This window comes from Echinops telfairi, unplaced genomic scaffold (assembly GCF_000313985.2).
Source record: "Echinops telfairi isolate 266 unplaced genomic scaffold, ASM31398v2 ScPeMD7_7458;HRSCAF=8496, whole genome shotgun sequence".
NCBI lineage: Eukaryota > Metazoa > Chordata > Mammalia > Afrosoricida > Tenrecidae > Echinops > Echinops telfairi.
Window position 1 is genome coordinate 26,000,915 of NW_022111358.1, and position 13,936 is coordinate 26,014,850.

Here is a 13,936-nt window from a genome sequence, read left to right on the forward strand (position 1 = left end):
GAGTTGGCTGCAGTTTACCCCAAAAAGACCCACCCGGGAACCAGACATTGAGGAGGCAAGGCGCTTCGAGAGGCCCCCCGATGGGTCCTGACTTAGGATGTCACCCCTAGGCACAGTCTCAGTGCATGCTCTGAGCCCAGTCTTGCCCCTGACGGGGCATCCAGCCATCCCTTCCCATTAGCCTGATACAGTGGCTGGCTCCAACTTTTGCCATCTATTTTCGGATGTAAAATGATCGGTTTGGCAGGGTTCATAAGGAAATGGCCTTGAGCACTCAGTGCGGCCGGGGCCACCGTAGATTGAATGAGCCCTTTCCCCCCACTGGCGGGGGGCCAGCAGCTCGCAGGCTTCTCGCCGCTACCTGGAGCTCGGCCCAGTGGGGACGGTGCCCCTGCGCCTGAGCCGGATCGGCTGGCGCTGGGGGGAGCCTGCTCGGCCCTGAGTCCTCCGGGGAGCAGGGGGGCAGAGCTGAGCGGCCGCCGGCGCTGGGCGGGAGCAGGGGACGGCGAGGGGGCGGGGGGAGATCCGGCTGGAGGGGAGGCTCCGACGTCCCCTTCCTTCCTGGTTCCTGCAGCAGCAGCTGCCACTGCTCCGCTCAGCCCCGCGCCGAGGGAGCCTGCGAGGCGGAGACGTGACTCAGGTGGAGCGGCGCGCGGGCCAAGGAGCTCCGGCGTCCATGGCGCCTGGGGTAAGGGGCCGCGCGCCCGCCCAGCTGACAGCGCCCCTGAAGCCCGAGCCCCGGGGTGGTGGGGAATGGAGCGGGGAGGACTGCTCACCTGCCGCCTGGACCCCCACCCCTCCCGACACATCCTCCACCTCCACCCGCAAACAGTGAGGGGTCAGGCTTGCCACGGGGAGGGGGGCCCAGAGCCAGGCCACTCCCAGAGCCAGGCCACAGAAATACCCCAACACCCCAAGAGTTTGGGAACTTTGCAGGACTGAGGGCAGGGGGTTCACCACCACCCCCTGGGCCAGCCTCCGCTCCCACCCACCTCCCAGCTTTCCTTTCTCCACCGAGTCCCTGTCCCTGGCCGGCCGACCCCTGCTCCTCAGGTGCTGGTTCTCGAAGGTGACCTGAGTCACTGCCCCCATCCTCGCAGCCTCACCCTTCCAGTCCCCTCCCCACCAGGACACACACACACACACACACACACACACACACACACACACCACTTCTTGCATTATTGATGGTCTCGGAGCCGGGTATGGCCGGGGCTGGTGCCAGGGCCGCAGGCACTGCTGTGGGACCTGTGTGGACCTGGCATGCTGAGGGCCACCTCCTTTCCTGTCCCCTCCCTACCCCCCTGCACACCCTGTCTCCACCAGCTCAGTCCCCATGCTCGCTGGGTGTACAGTACTATAGTAGCCCCTTGGGGCCTGACTAGTGGGACAGGGATGACAAGGCTTTGGGGCACAAGGGGGCCCTGGTGGGAATTCAGGGGGAGGACTGGTGGAAGGAGACACAGGAAAAGGTGGGGGCTGACTCAGGCCTCAGTGTCCACTGCAGAAAATTGGAGCCCAAGAACTAAGGGGATATGGGGATCAACTGGTAGGGCTGGGGAGTGAGGAATTTGGGGGGACTTTGCTTTTGCACCTCCAGGCTGTGGTGGGGGCTAGGAGCGGCCTGAGGGTCAGGCGGTGGGCTGAGAGCTTGATCCCGTCTCTGGCCCCCTTGTCTCTGGCCCCCTCGGCCCTTCCTTGGTGTCCTGTCCTTCCCTTCGCTCCCCTGCCTCACCTCTGAAGGCCTCCAGAGCCCTTCCAAGAAGGCGCTGGTGTTTCCCAGAGCCCCGCAGTGTGCCCAAGGCGGGGCTCTGTGAACTTTCTGCACCTTTCTGGGCACCAGCCTGCCAGCTGCATTCAGTTCACCTCCAGCAGGGGCGTGGGGGCCAGGAGACCCACCCGGGGCTCAGATGAGCTGATATTCTTACTCCAGAGGGTGCCCAAGGGGCTTGGGGGTGGGGGAGGCTGCAGGTGACAGGTGATCTGAGCTAACAGGACCTCTCTTTTCCTTCCAGGGCCCCTTCAGGACAAGGTGACTCACCCTGCCCTCTGTCCCCAGCAGGGAGTGGCTGCTCCCTTCTCCATGGACTGCCAGGAGAGGGAGAGGGACCCGCCCTCCCTGACGGAGAGCACTCAGTCTTCAAAGCCCAGCAGTGCCCAGCAGGTCTGGGAATGGGAGAGCAGGCAGTGGGGTGGTGGGTGGGGGATGGTGGGGGTGGGAGGGGCTGGCCTGAGCTGGTCCCAAAGGGAGGGGACTGACATGGTGGCCTTACTAGCTGCTCCCCACCCTCCCTGTGCCGATCTGCAGGCCTCGGAGCTGTGGGAGGTGGTGGAGGAGCCCCGGGGCCGGCTGGAGGCAGGAGGTATCATGGCAGAGAGGCAGGAAGGCCACCTGCTTAAGAAGAGGAAGTGGCCTCTGAAGGGCTGGCACAAGGTAGGGTGGGCAGGGCGAGGGGCGGAGCCTGGGTGGGGGTGGGCTGGGGCTGGAGGGGGAGGCTGTGGGCCATCCCGGGCGTTTGCTTGTTGCAGCAGCAAAGTGTGTGTTGTGGTTGCTCTCTCTGCCCCCACCCTACCCCACCCCCACCCCCACCCTTCCCTCTCCGCCTCCTGGGCGATGCCACAGAGGTACTTTGTGCTCGAGGACGGGATCCTGCACTATGCAACCACCCGGCAAGATGTGAGTTGGGCCTCTGCTCAGGGCAGAGGGAGGAGCGGCCCCAGAATGTCCCAGGCAGCCAGAGGACAGTGGGGGGCAGAGAGCAGGGTCTGAATCCTAGCTACACCGTTTGCTGGAAGTGGGCCTGGGTTTCCTCGCCTCTGAGACTGCAGTGTGTAGGGCTGTTGGCATGTGAAGGGCAGGATACCCTTGAGGCCCTCTGGACGGAGGTTGGCACCGACACGAAATGGGAGCTCTCGTGGGGCTTGTCTACGGCCCTGGGCCCTGTTGGGAACAAGGGAGTGTGGCCGAGAGAAGAGAAGCTCAGCCTTGCAGGTTCCTAGGCGTGGGGGTGATTCTCCACAGAGCTCAGAGTGGGACTTGACACAGCAGGGTGTTCTGTCCACAGTAGGGTGACTGACAAGTTCCTACTAATACTGTGACTTGGGACTGCTGCTTCAGGGAGATGAGGGTGGAGGGGCTCCTGGCCCTGAGAGCCTAAAGCCAACCCCCTCTCCCCTCACCAACTCGCACCCCAGATCGCCAAGGGGAAGCCCCATGGCTCCATTGATGTGCGCCTGTCTGTCATGTCCATCAACAAGAAGGCCCAGCGCATTGACTTGGATACGGAAGACAACATCTACCACCTCAAGGTGACATCCTGTGAGCCAGGGAGAGTGACTTGGCCCCTGGCCTGGCAGAGGAACTGGGGCACACAAGAGAGGGGCTGGGGCTCGGGGCGGGTGTCGTCATCTGTGGGCCCCGTTAGACAAAAAGGATGCTCTACTGTGTAAAACAGTCCCTGGCAGATGCACCTGCCGCTGCTTGTTATGTGAGCAGGCACAGAGCTCTGGGGGCGCAGGCTCCAGGGGAGCTGGGCTTGGCCTTCCCGTCGGGGCTTGCACAAGCTACGGGCTTTGGGGAGAGGCTCTGCCTACCTGGGAACCAGGGCCCCCACTTCTTGCCCCTGGAAAGCAGTCCTTCCTTCTACCTCCCCCAGCCCCATCTCTTCTCTCCTGCAGATCAAATCCCAGGACCTGTTCCAGAGCTGGGTAGCCCAACTGCGTGCCCACCGCCTGGCCCAGCGCCTGGACATGCTCCGTGGCCCACTGCCCAACACCGCTCATCAGAAGGTCAGAGGGGCCCAGGAGTGGGGCCAGGTGAAGTGGTGATTGGAGTGGGGACTGGGGCAACTGGGAGGCCCAGCGAGGCTGACACTGACCTTCCTGACCATCCCCTCACCCCATAGGTTGCAGGTGCTCAGCTTCCAACTGTGGGTAGCACGGCGGCCCTCCCTGGAGTGGGCCCCCGGGAGAAGGTGTCCTCCTGGCTCAGGGACAGTGACGGCCTAGACCGCTGCTCCCATGGTGAGGGCTGGCCCCGGGCCCCGTGGGCCACGCTGTTGGGTCTTGGTGCATCAGTGTTCATAGAAGGGTTGCCCGGTCACCTCTGTCCCTGCCTTGGGGAGCCCCTGTCTGGTAACAGAAGCACATACAGCCTCTCCTGCTCTGAGCTGCTCCTGAGGCTGCCTCAGCTGGCAGACAGCCCGGACACAGGATGCCAATGCAGGGGTTGGGGAGGGTCCAGAGGAGTGGAGCTAGGGAGTCGCAGGTCCCCCCAGGGTGAAGGTAGCAGAGGTGAGGTCTGGGGCCTGAGGGAGATTTGGGTACAGACCCTCCTGGGAAGCCAGGCGAGGGGCGGGCATTCGTTAAGGGGTCTGGCTTCCTGAGCAAGGGCGGGGAAGTCTCTGCTGGGATTTCTGTGGCTGCCGGTGAAGTCTTTGGCGGAAGGGGGGCCCTGCCGGTGGTGGGACAGGGACTTCCTCCTGCCCTCTCTGCCCAGAGCTCTCGGAGTGTCAGGGGAAGCTGCAGGAGCTACACAGACTCCTCCAGAGCCTGGAGTCCCTGCACCGGATCCCCTCCGCCCCGGTGATCCCCACGCACCAGGCAAGGCCCGGGGCTCCCCCATCTGCTGCCCTCACTCCCTGTTGCTCGCCTGGGATGGCCTCATCCACTCGATCACGGCAGGTTGCTGAGAGCCTCCACCTGCCTCATGGCTCTGAGCCCCTTGTCCACACTCCCCCTCAGAGCCTTCCTCCCTCCTGTTCCTAGGATCTGCCACCCTGTTGGTCTTCCTTGTCCCCCACCCCTGGCCTGGGCTGCCCTCCCCCTTTGCCTCTCCCCCAGGCCCCACGGGTATGGCCCCCTACCCAGTTAAAGCCCCGCCTTGACTGCCAGGCGTCCGTGACGACGGAGAGACCCAAGAAGGGGAAACGGAGCAGCCGCATGTGGTGCACACAGAGCTTCGCCAAGGATGACACCATTGGACGGGTGAGGGGGGCCGGTGCCCTTGATCCCTGTGGGTGGGCCGCTCTGAAGGAGGGTGCCCCCCGCTAACTCCCCTTCCCCGACAGGTGGGTCGTCTCCATGGCTCTGTTCCGAACCTGTCTCGCTACCTGGAGTCCCGAGACCCCTCGGGCCCCCGAGGGCTGCCACCCCCGGACTATGCCCATCTGCAGCGCAGTTTCTGGGCCCTAGCCCAGAAGGGTGAGTGCGTGCCTGCTGGAGGGGGCAAGGTCAGGCAGGAGGGAGAGACGGGGAGTCTGATGGCCGGCCCTGTCCCCCCACAGTGCACAGCTCCCTCAGCAGTGTACTGGCCGCCCTCGCCGCTGAACGGGACCATCTGAGGGACCTGCCCCCGGGCTTGGAGCTCTCAAGGCTGGGGGTGAGGCTGGGGTACCAGGGAGGCGGTGGGGGCAGGGGCTGGAGGCTCCATTCTGCAAGCCCGGGGGCTGAACGCAGACCTGGCCCCCAACAAGGAGACCCGGCAGGGCATTCTGCACAGGTGAGCAGGCTTCACCCTTCCCAGCACCCTGTCCCCTCACCTGTCCCTGCAGATCTCTGAGGTCCCAGCTGGCCAGAGGCGCCTCCACTCACTGTCCATCTCCTCAGACACCACCGCGGACTCCTTCAGCTCCCTCAACCCCGAGGAGGTGAGAGGCGGTGGGCTGCAGGTCTCGGCCGTTTCTCCGCGGGGTGGTGGGGTGTGCGTGGCAAGCTTGGCTCAGCGGGCTTTGATAATTCAGTCTCACGTGGAAGTTGGGGAAGAGATGAGGCTTTTGAGCCCTGTAAAGAGTTACTGTTTCGGAAACCCAAAGGGGCAGCTCTGCCCTGTCCTCTGGAGTCCCCAGGAGTCGACACTGACTCCTTGGCTGAGAGAGATACGCAGATAATCCCAGGCTTCGGTTGGTAAGAAATTCAACTCCAGTCATTCACAGTGTTAAGTCAGGGCAGTGTTCTCCAGTCAAGGGTTGTCAACACGGACCCCGGGGCTGCCCTGGTGACCCTGAGCCTCAGACCTCAGACCTCCTCTGCAAGCCGGCATGGTGGGGGTGACAGCCTCCCCCCGGCCCCGTCGCCTGTTCGTGACGATGAATGCATTCATGTACATGAAGGGCTCGGGTGGGCTGCTATGAAGTTCTCAGGCAGTGCCAGTGGATACGGGACCTGGGTCCCTTCAGTCCCAGGCCCTCAGCCCCTCGCCCCTCGGCTCCCCCGCCTCTCCCTCCTGCTCACAGGCAGATGTGCCCCTCAGACTGTGAAAGTGTCCCCCCCCCTCCCCTGTGTGCTTCCTGACTCCTGACGCAGCGTCTGGGGCCTCACAGCCGTCTGGTTCCCACAGCAAGAAGCTCTGTACATGAAGGGGCGGGAACTGACCCCCCAGCTGTCACAGAGCAGCGTCCTGTCCCTGGCCGATTCCCACACGGAGTTCTTCGATGCCTGCGAGGTCCTCCTCTCGGCCAGCTCTTCGGAGAACGAGGTGAGGGAGACCCCTGGGAATATGGAGCGAGGGTCCAGAGAGACCAGAATCATCGATGGGTTCCTGAGTCCTTTCTGTCCGTATCAGCTGCCATCCCTGGGGCCCTGCTCAGAGATCTCCCAGCTTGACAGACTTTGTCCCCAGGGGGTTCTCCAGTCCCGGCTGCCTGGACCCCACCCCAGTCATCCTCCTGTGACTGGTTTCTACTTCACCACTCCCCTGATCCCACTCCCCAAACCCCGAGTCCCGTCGTCTGTCACCTGTCGAGTCCCCCCAGTTAGAGTGCCAGGTCTTCCCCCTCACAAGGTCTCGCTCCGTGATGCCAGCCTCCCCTGGTGCCTCAGGCCTCAGACCCCCCCACCCCCAATACATTCTCTTCCCCTCCCTACCAAAGGGCTAGCCGGGCAGATTCTTGCCAGGCCCTGGGCACTGCCCAGCTGCCCGGGGGGCACACTCTGCCCGGCCTGTCATCTGTCCTGACCCAGGGCTCTGAGGAGGAGGAGTCGTGTACCAGTGAAATCACCAGCCTGTCCGAGGAGCTGCTGGACCTCAGGGGGGCCGAGCGCTGTCAGAAAGGTGCCAGCCAGGCGGGGACAGAGGGCTGGAGGTGGCGGGAAAGGGGCTGTCATCCAGGGCCCAGGCTTTGGAGGGGAGGGAGTCCTCGTGGGCTTGGGTGCTGACTGACCCCGCAGATGACCCAGGAAGGAAGGAAGGAAGGAAGATGAAGGTGTGAGCTGCAGGTCAGGGTCAGGTTGAAGGCCCCCTTGCCCTCTTTCTAACTGCCTGGCTTTGGATGAGCCATTTGACACTGGCGTCTGCTTCCTATCTGTAAAACGGGCCGTTTTTGTCTGTGTCCCATAGCCTGTGTCTGTTTGCAGAAGGGTATAGAAGGCCCCGGTGGGGACTTGGGAACAGCTCCTGGGGCATGGGAGTCCGGCGGTGGGGACTGTCCTCTCAGGTCCCAGGGGGGCTGGTCCAGCAGGTTGGATGTCTGCAGGGCTGGAGGACTGGAAGTGACAGGCTGGGCTGGGCCCCAGGGGGCTGTGTTTCAGGAAGAGCTGTGGGGCCGCCCCGTCGCCGCTGCCTGCCTGCAGCCAGTGGGCCCGGGACCGAGGTCAGCCTGTGGAACATCCTGCGTAACAACATCGGCAAAGACCTGTCCAAGGTCTCCATGCCCGTGCAGCTCAACGAGCCGCTCAACACCCTGCAGCGGCTCTGCGAGGAGCTGGAGTACAGCAGCCTCCTGGACCAGGCCAGCCGCACTGCCGACCCCTGCGAGCGCATGGTACCCGCCAGCCCCCTGCCCCCAGGAAAGCCTAGCAGGGCTGGCCCTTGCCCCTGGAGCGCCCCAGTTCCAGCAATGCCCCTCCCCTGGGCATGCCCCCTGCTCAGCGGCCTTCTCCCTGCAGGTGTATGTCGCAGCCTTTGCCGTCTCTGCCTATTCTTCCACGTACCACCGAGCAGGCTGCAAGCCCTTCAACCCCGTCCTGGGGGAGACCTACGAGTGTGAGCGGCCTGACCGGGGCTTCCGCTTCATCAGCGAGCAGGTGTGAGCCCCGGGGTGCTAGGTGCTGGGCAGGGAGGGACCTGGCCTTCAGGGAGGAGCAGCTGGGTGGGGTGGGGGTGGGGCAGAGGGCCTAGGGCAAGGAGGAAGGAGCATGGGGCAGCCTGGGGATGACATTGAAAGGAAGAACTGAGGGGCTAGAGGTGGGGTCGTGGGAACCCGAGGTTATTTGTCTGCCCCCCCCCCCCCCGGAAACCCTGCTCTGGGGGCCAGGTCTCAGCCGAGTCTTGCAGGAACAGCAGGAGTTGGCTGGGGGTGGGAGAACGCGATGCCCCAGCCTGGAGAGGAGGGAACTGGTCTGGGAGGAGGCTGAGGGTCCTGGTGAGGACGAGTTGGTTCTGTGTTGTTGTTTCTCCTGAAGGCCAGGGGGAGTCACTAGAGAGACTGCCCAGAATGGTATTTCATGGGAAGCCCTCGGCAGTGTGTGGGGGTGCCCAGAGAGGCCATTAAGAGCCATTTATGTCTGTCGGAGCAAGAGCAGCGAGGGACTGCACTTAGGTTGGGCCTCAGGCCTGGGCGGACTTGGACTCAGGAGATACTGGTCTGTGGTGCACAGGATGTACCTGGCCAACTAGAAGCAGCAGCCCTGTGGCCTCAGATTTCTGGTGGGTGACTGGTGCCAGTGCCATTTAGTGAGGCTGAGGGTATATGAAGGTGGCATTATTTGGGAGGCATGCAGCCTGGCGTTTGGGTTGACTTCCAAGACCTGTGGGGGAGGTGGGCAGGGGGGACAGGTGGTGCTGGTGCTGGAGCGGGGGGCACTGGGTGGAGCTAACCTGTGAGTGGTAGGAGAGGGGGCCCCAAGTTTGGGTAGTGGGCGGAGTCATAGACTCCTCCTTCACAGGGGAGTGGCTGTGGAGGAAGGCAGATGGAAGGTGGACATGACTTTCCTGTTTAGACTTTAAATGCGTTTGAAAACAGGGAGAACGGCCCAGTCCGCCTGAATCCAGTCAGGCGTGCATACAATCGCAACGAAGTCCGCGTGCCTCCCACCCACTGCTCCTGCAGGACTGAGGCCACCCACTTTTGTGGCTCCTCCCCGAAGTACTTATGCATATGCAGATCCAGCGGACCTGGTGGGAAGGGGAGGCTCAGGAACAGGAAACACTTGTATTCTGGGGGCAGCACCTAATGGTCCAGAGAGAGTGGGAGGGAGGAGGGAGGGACTTCTGCAGGGGAGGAAGTGGGTGGGGGGCACCTGACCCTGACTCCGAAGCAGAAAAAGATGTGGAAAAGATGGTGTGGGAGGCCGGAGGGGAAGGCTTGCATCCTTATTTCTGTTTTCCTGTGGTTGAAGGGGGTGTGGTTTGAAGGGAGTGGGCGGGGCCTGTGGTAGGTAGGAAAGATTTGAAGCTTGGCGGGGTTGCCAGGGTCAGAGTTGGGGGAGGCAAGGAATTCAGAGAGAGGCAGGGCAGGGCAGGGCAGGCTGTGGGATGTTGGAGTTGAAATTCCAGGTGCGGTGGCGTTCTGAGGACAGCCAAGTTTCACAGGTGTGGGATGAAGGCGATGGCGAGGGGAGGGTGGCTTGCAGGCAGGGGGTTGGGGCAGGTTCAGGAGGGAGGAGAATGAGTGAGAAGGGGCAGCCTGGTGGGGACCAGGATGACTAGTGGGTGGGATCAGGGTGGTGGCCAAAGATGGCACGTGGGAGAGCTGGTGTGCCAGGAAACGGAGGCAAGAATAAAGGTTCGAGGGGGTCCTGGTGGTCTGGGGGCAGAGTTCAAGGTCCTCAGAGAAGGTCTCAAGAGAACGTGTTCTCTGTGCACCAAGGTCTCCCACCACCCGCCTATCTCGGCATGCCACGCAGAGTCGGAGAACTTCATCTTCTGGCAAGGTGACGGAGGTGGGGCCAAGCCAGGTGCAGGGCAGGTGGGGAGGGGCTGGAACACCCTCCGCCCTCATCGCTGCTCTTTGCCCTCCCTTCCCTAACCCCAATTCCAGACATGAAGTGGAAGAACAAGTTCTGGGGCAAATCCCTGGAGATTGTGCCAGTGGGGACCGTCAATGTCAGCCTGCCCAGGTGTGTGTCCTGAGGCTCAGCCACAAGTGATGGGCCCCGTGCCCGGTGGGTGGTAGGGACAGAGGGGAGGCCTGGCTGCAGCTGACTGGGGCGGAGGCAGGGTCTGCACACCCCTGCCCTCAAGCTGCTCCCCAAGGGTTTCCAGGGCTGTGACCTTGAGGAAGAAGTATGCCTGACCTTTGTTCCAAGGCACCCCTGGGAGGGTTTGAACCACCAACCTTTCGGTTAGTAGCCCAGTGCTAACCATTTGCACTATCCCGGGAGTCCTGTATGCACAGCGAGTGCCAATGAAGAAAGGTGAATTGCTTAGAACAGTCGAGCTGGAAGGGCCCCAAGAGGTCATTGGATTTAGTGGCTTTAACACTTTTTTGAACCATGACTCACAGTAAGATGTGAATTTGATACTTTAAGCCAGTGTGTGTGTGTGCGCGCACGCGCGCATACACACCTAAATTGATTTCAGGACTAATGGGTCACAAACCACATCTGAAACCATCTAGCTCATTTTCCAGGCTAGGGAGGCATCGGAGACGAGGGGTAAGCCAGAGAGGGAACCAGGGCTTAAGCATCGGGGTTCCAGGAGTTAGCTGGAAGTCAGTATAAGGGGTAGGAAAGGAATCGGAGTCAGAAGTCTTGGGTGAGAGTCTTGGTTCTGTCACTTAAATGGCTAAGCCAGACCAAAATCAGACCCATGCCTTAGCGTCTGCTCATTAGAATAGGTGGTGGTGGTGGTGGTGGTGGTGGAGGTAGAGGCGGTGGTGAGGAAGAGGAGAAGCTGTCATGTCGGTTCTGACTCACAGGGACCTCGCACAACAGAAGAGAACATGGCCCGGTCCAGCAGCACCCTCCCAAGTGCTGTTGCCTTTGAGCCCATAGCTGCAGCCACTGTGTCAGTCCCGAAGCAGTGATTCCCCAGTCGTAGTGCCAGTGTCCACTAACCGGAGGGGCTCCCCTCCCGGCCCTGTATCAGGCCGCATTCCACGGCTGTTCATGAGGTTTTCAGTGGCTGGTTTTAAGGAGTGGTCCTCTTATCCTTCTTCCTAGTCTGTCTTAGTCTGGAAGTGACACTGAAACCGGTCGCCATAGGTGACCCCGCTGGTAGTTCAAATACCAGTGGCACAGCTTCTAGCATCACAACAATACACAAACCACCACCGTATGACCAACTGGCGGAGAAGTGGCGGATAAAGTAGGAATAACAGATGATGCCCAATAGAAGTGAGGATTGAATTGGATATTATATATTACCGTATCTACCACGGTCCCTGGCACCCAGGGTAGGGACTATATCTAAGTTGTTATCCCCATCCCTTAGGCTCGAAAAGCTGTAAGAACGAACACAGACCAGGGCACGGCATGCATTTGGGGGAGGGGGTGCTGCTTTACACGTCAGTCCTCCTTTGTGGAGAGCCAGGGCTGTGCCGGCCTCCCAGTTCTTTTCCCAGCCCCGTGGGGCTTGTTCCAGCTAGATAGGTGCTCCCTGACTCGGGTGGTAGCGGGTTCCCAGGGCGGCCGGCTGCCCTCCATACCCGTCTCTCCCAGGTTTGGGGACCACTTTGAGTGGAACAAGGTGACGTCCTGCATCCACAACATCCTGAGTGGCCAGCGCTGGATTGAGCACTACGGCGAGGTGCTAATCAGGAACACCCGGGACAGCTCCTGCCACTGCAAGATCACCTTCTGCAAGGTGGGCCCGCCTCCCGGACCAGCCCCCAGCTCCCTCTGCTCCGGAGGTCAGCCTGGGCATGGGTCTCACCTCACACCCCCACTCCCACCCAGGCGAAGTACTGGAGCTCCAACATCCACGAGGTGCAGGGTGCCGTGTTCAGCCGGAGCGGCCGCGTCCTCCACCGGCTCTTGGGGAAGTGGCACGAAGGCCTGTACCGGGGACCCCCACCAGGCGGCCAGTGCATATGGAAGCCCAGTACGTGGGAGCAGCAGCAGCGGCTGTGGGGGGAGGGGGCTCAAGGGAGGGCAGCGTTGCATCGTGCACCTGCCCCAGCCCTTGCCTTCCCTCCAGACGCCATGCCCCCAGACCACGAGCGCAACTTCGGCTTCACTCAGTTTGCCCTGGAGCTGAACGAGCTGACGGCGGAGCTGAAGCGTTCCCTGCCCTCCACTGACACGCGGCTCCGGCCAGACCAGAGGTCAGCACCCCGCAGAAGCCACGCCAGGGCCACTGCACTCCCTCCCTCCCTCGCCCCAAGGAGCTGGGACAAGGCCTTTTCCCCTCCCATAAGGCACCTGGGGGTGGAGGAGGCCTGGGGAGGGGGCAAGCTGGGCCAGAGACAGAGACCTTGGCTTTGGGGGCCTGTGAGGGAGGGCGGTTCTGCCAACGGCCCTCGGACCCCCAGGTACCTGGAGGAGGGGAACATCCAGGCTGCTGAAGCGCAGAAGCGAAGGATCGAGCAGCTCCAGCGGGACAGGCGCAAGGTGATGGAGGAGAACAACATCGTGCACCAGGCGCGCTTCTTCAGGTGCACACCCCACCCCACCCCTGACCTTCCCCAGCAGCCAGGCGCCCTGCCTTCTCCCCTGGACAACCTGTGTGGAGTGGGAGGCAGCCCCTGGGATCCCGAGACTCAACTCCTCCTGTCTCCCTCAGGCGGCAGGTGGACAGCAGTGGGAAGGAGTGGTGGGTCACCAACAACTCCTACTGGAGCCTAAGGGCCGAGCCGGGCTATGGGAACCTGGATGGGGCTGTGCTCTGGTAGCCCCGGCCCCGGGGGCAGGAGGCCCCGTGCTACCCTCCTGCCTCCACCCTGCACCACGGACACTTGGGGAAGGCCAAGCTCCCCGCCCACCTCCCACCCCTCTGCTGGCTGGAGGGGCTACATCTCAGCCCAGTCCCCCACCCTCCCCCTCGGACCAGGGGCCAGGCAGGATGTGTGCTGCCCCAACTGCCCTGGCCATCTGGCATGCCGGACCCTTTGTGCGTGCTCTTCTGCTCCCTGCCTGTCCCCCTTGGGGTGCCTGGGAGAGATGCCAGGCTTCCAGGGTCTGGTCCCCATTTCAGTGCCTTCCTAGGCCACGGGGACCCCTTGTTGCTCCTCAGGCTGTGAGGTTGGCATGCTGGGAATGAGAGGAGCTGGCCTTTTCTCCCACCCCTGCCCCTGCCATCTTCCTGAACCCCTCTCCTCAAGGAGTGGCAAGCTGCCTGCAGGTTCCAGCTCCCGACCCTCAAGGGGCAGCCTTCAGCCTCAGCTCCGAGTGACCGAGGGGGGCCTCTTCAAGAGTGGGGAGCAGACGGCAGGCAGGGCGCCTGGCTCCGCCTACCAAGAGAGAGTGAACTGTGTGTGTGTGTGTACGCATGCACGCACGTGTGCGTGCCCCCTCCCAGCTCCTGCTCGCGGGCGAGCAGGGGTCCCTCATCTGACCGGCACGCCCTGCCTGATGTCCCCCATTGCTGCTCGCGTTCTCATAGTCTGACTCAGATGAAGGTGAATTGCTCGGACATTCCAAGCTCTAATAAAGACTGTCCCAGACTTAGGCCTGTGTCCATTCACCTGAGCTAGAACCGCCCCCCCCCCCTTGCTCCCCTCTCCCTCCATCCCACATCCTCATCCTGTCACTTCTGCCTCACCTGTCTCTCAGCTCGGGCCCTTATCACCACGCCGGCCTCAGTCCAGGCCCTTAGCAACCCTTGCCTGCCACCCTTGCCTGGATCAACCCTTACCCGATTGTTGCAGCGGCTTCCCAGACAGCCGCCAGTCAATGCTGGCTTTTAGGGTGCTATTCTGAAGGCAAACATACGACAGCCCACGCCTGTCTGGGATTCCACTCATTTCTTTCCAGCGCCTACAGGAAGCCTCCACACTTCAGCCAGGCAGACTGCACGCTGCATGGTCCATGTCCCCCTGGACAGTGTCCACCCACCATT

The 13,936-nt window shown here is 62.4% G+C and overlaps 1 protein-coding gene across 4 annotated transcripts; it reads left to right on the plus strand.

Moving 5' to 3' along the window:
* Window positions 1–607: 607 nt before the first annotated feature.
* OSBPL7 (oxysterol binding protein like 7) lies at window positions 608–13,545 on the plus strand. Of its 4 annotated transcripts, none has more exons than XM_045299849.1 (23): window positions 608–688; window positions 2,016–2,164; window positions 2,309–2,434; window positions 2,624–2,677; window positions 3,196–3,309; window positions 3,679–3,816; window positions 3,906–4,023; window positions 4,499–4,602; window positions 4,894–4,986; window positions 5,070–5,202; window positions 5,286–5,380; window positions 5,553–5,648; window positions 6,338–6,475; window positions 6,961–7,051; window positions 7,513–7,760; window positions 7,885–8,022; window positions 9,807–9,870; window positions 9,978–10,056; window positions 11,599–11,743; window positions 11,836–11,980; window positions 12,059–12,203; window positions 12,411–12,533; window positions 12,662–13,545. In XM_045299849.1, exons 2-23 carry the CDS (start codon window positions 2,084–2,086, stop codon window positions 12,768–12,770), a joined length of 2,577 nt encoding a protein of 858 aa, XP_045155784.1. In that variant the 5' UTR covers window positions 608–688; window positions 2,016–2,083; the 3' UTR covers window positions 12,771–13,545. The 4 variants fall into 4 exon arrangements, with proteins under 4 accessions (XP_045155784.1, XP_045155785.1, XP_045155786.1 ...); XM_045299850.1 differs by having other exon boundaries at window positions 12,077–12,203; XM_045299851.1 differs by having other exon boundaries at window positions 3,679–3,789.
* The last annotated feature ends 391 nt before the right edge of the window (window positions 13,546–13,936 follow it).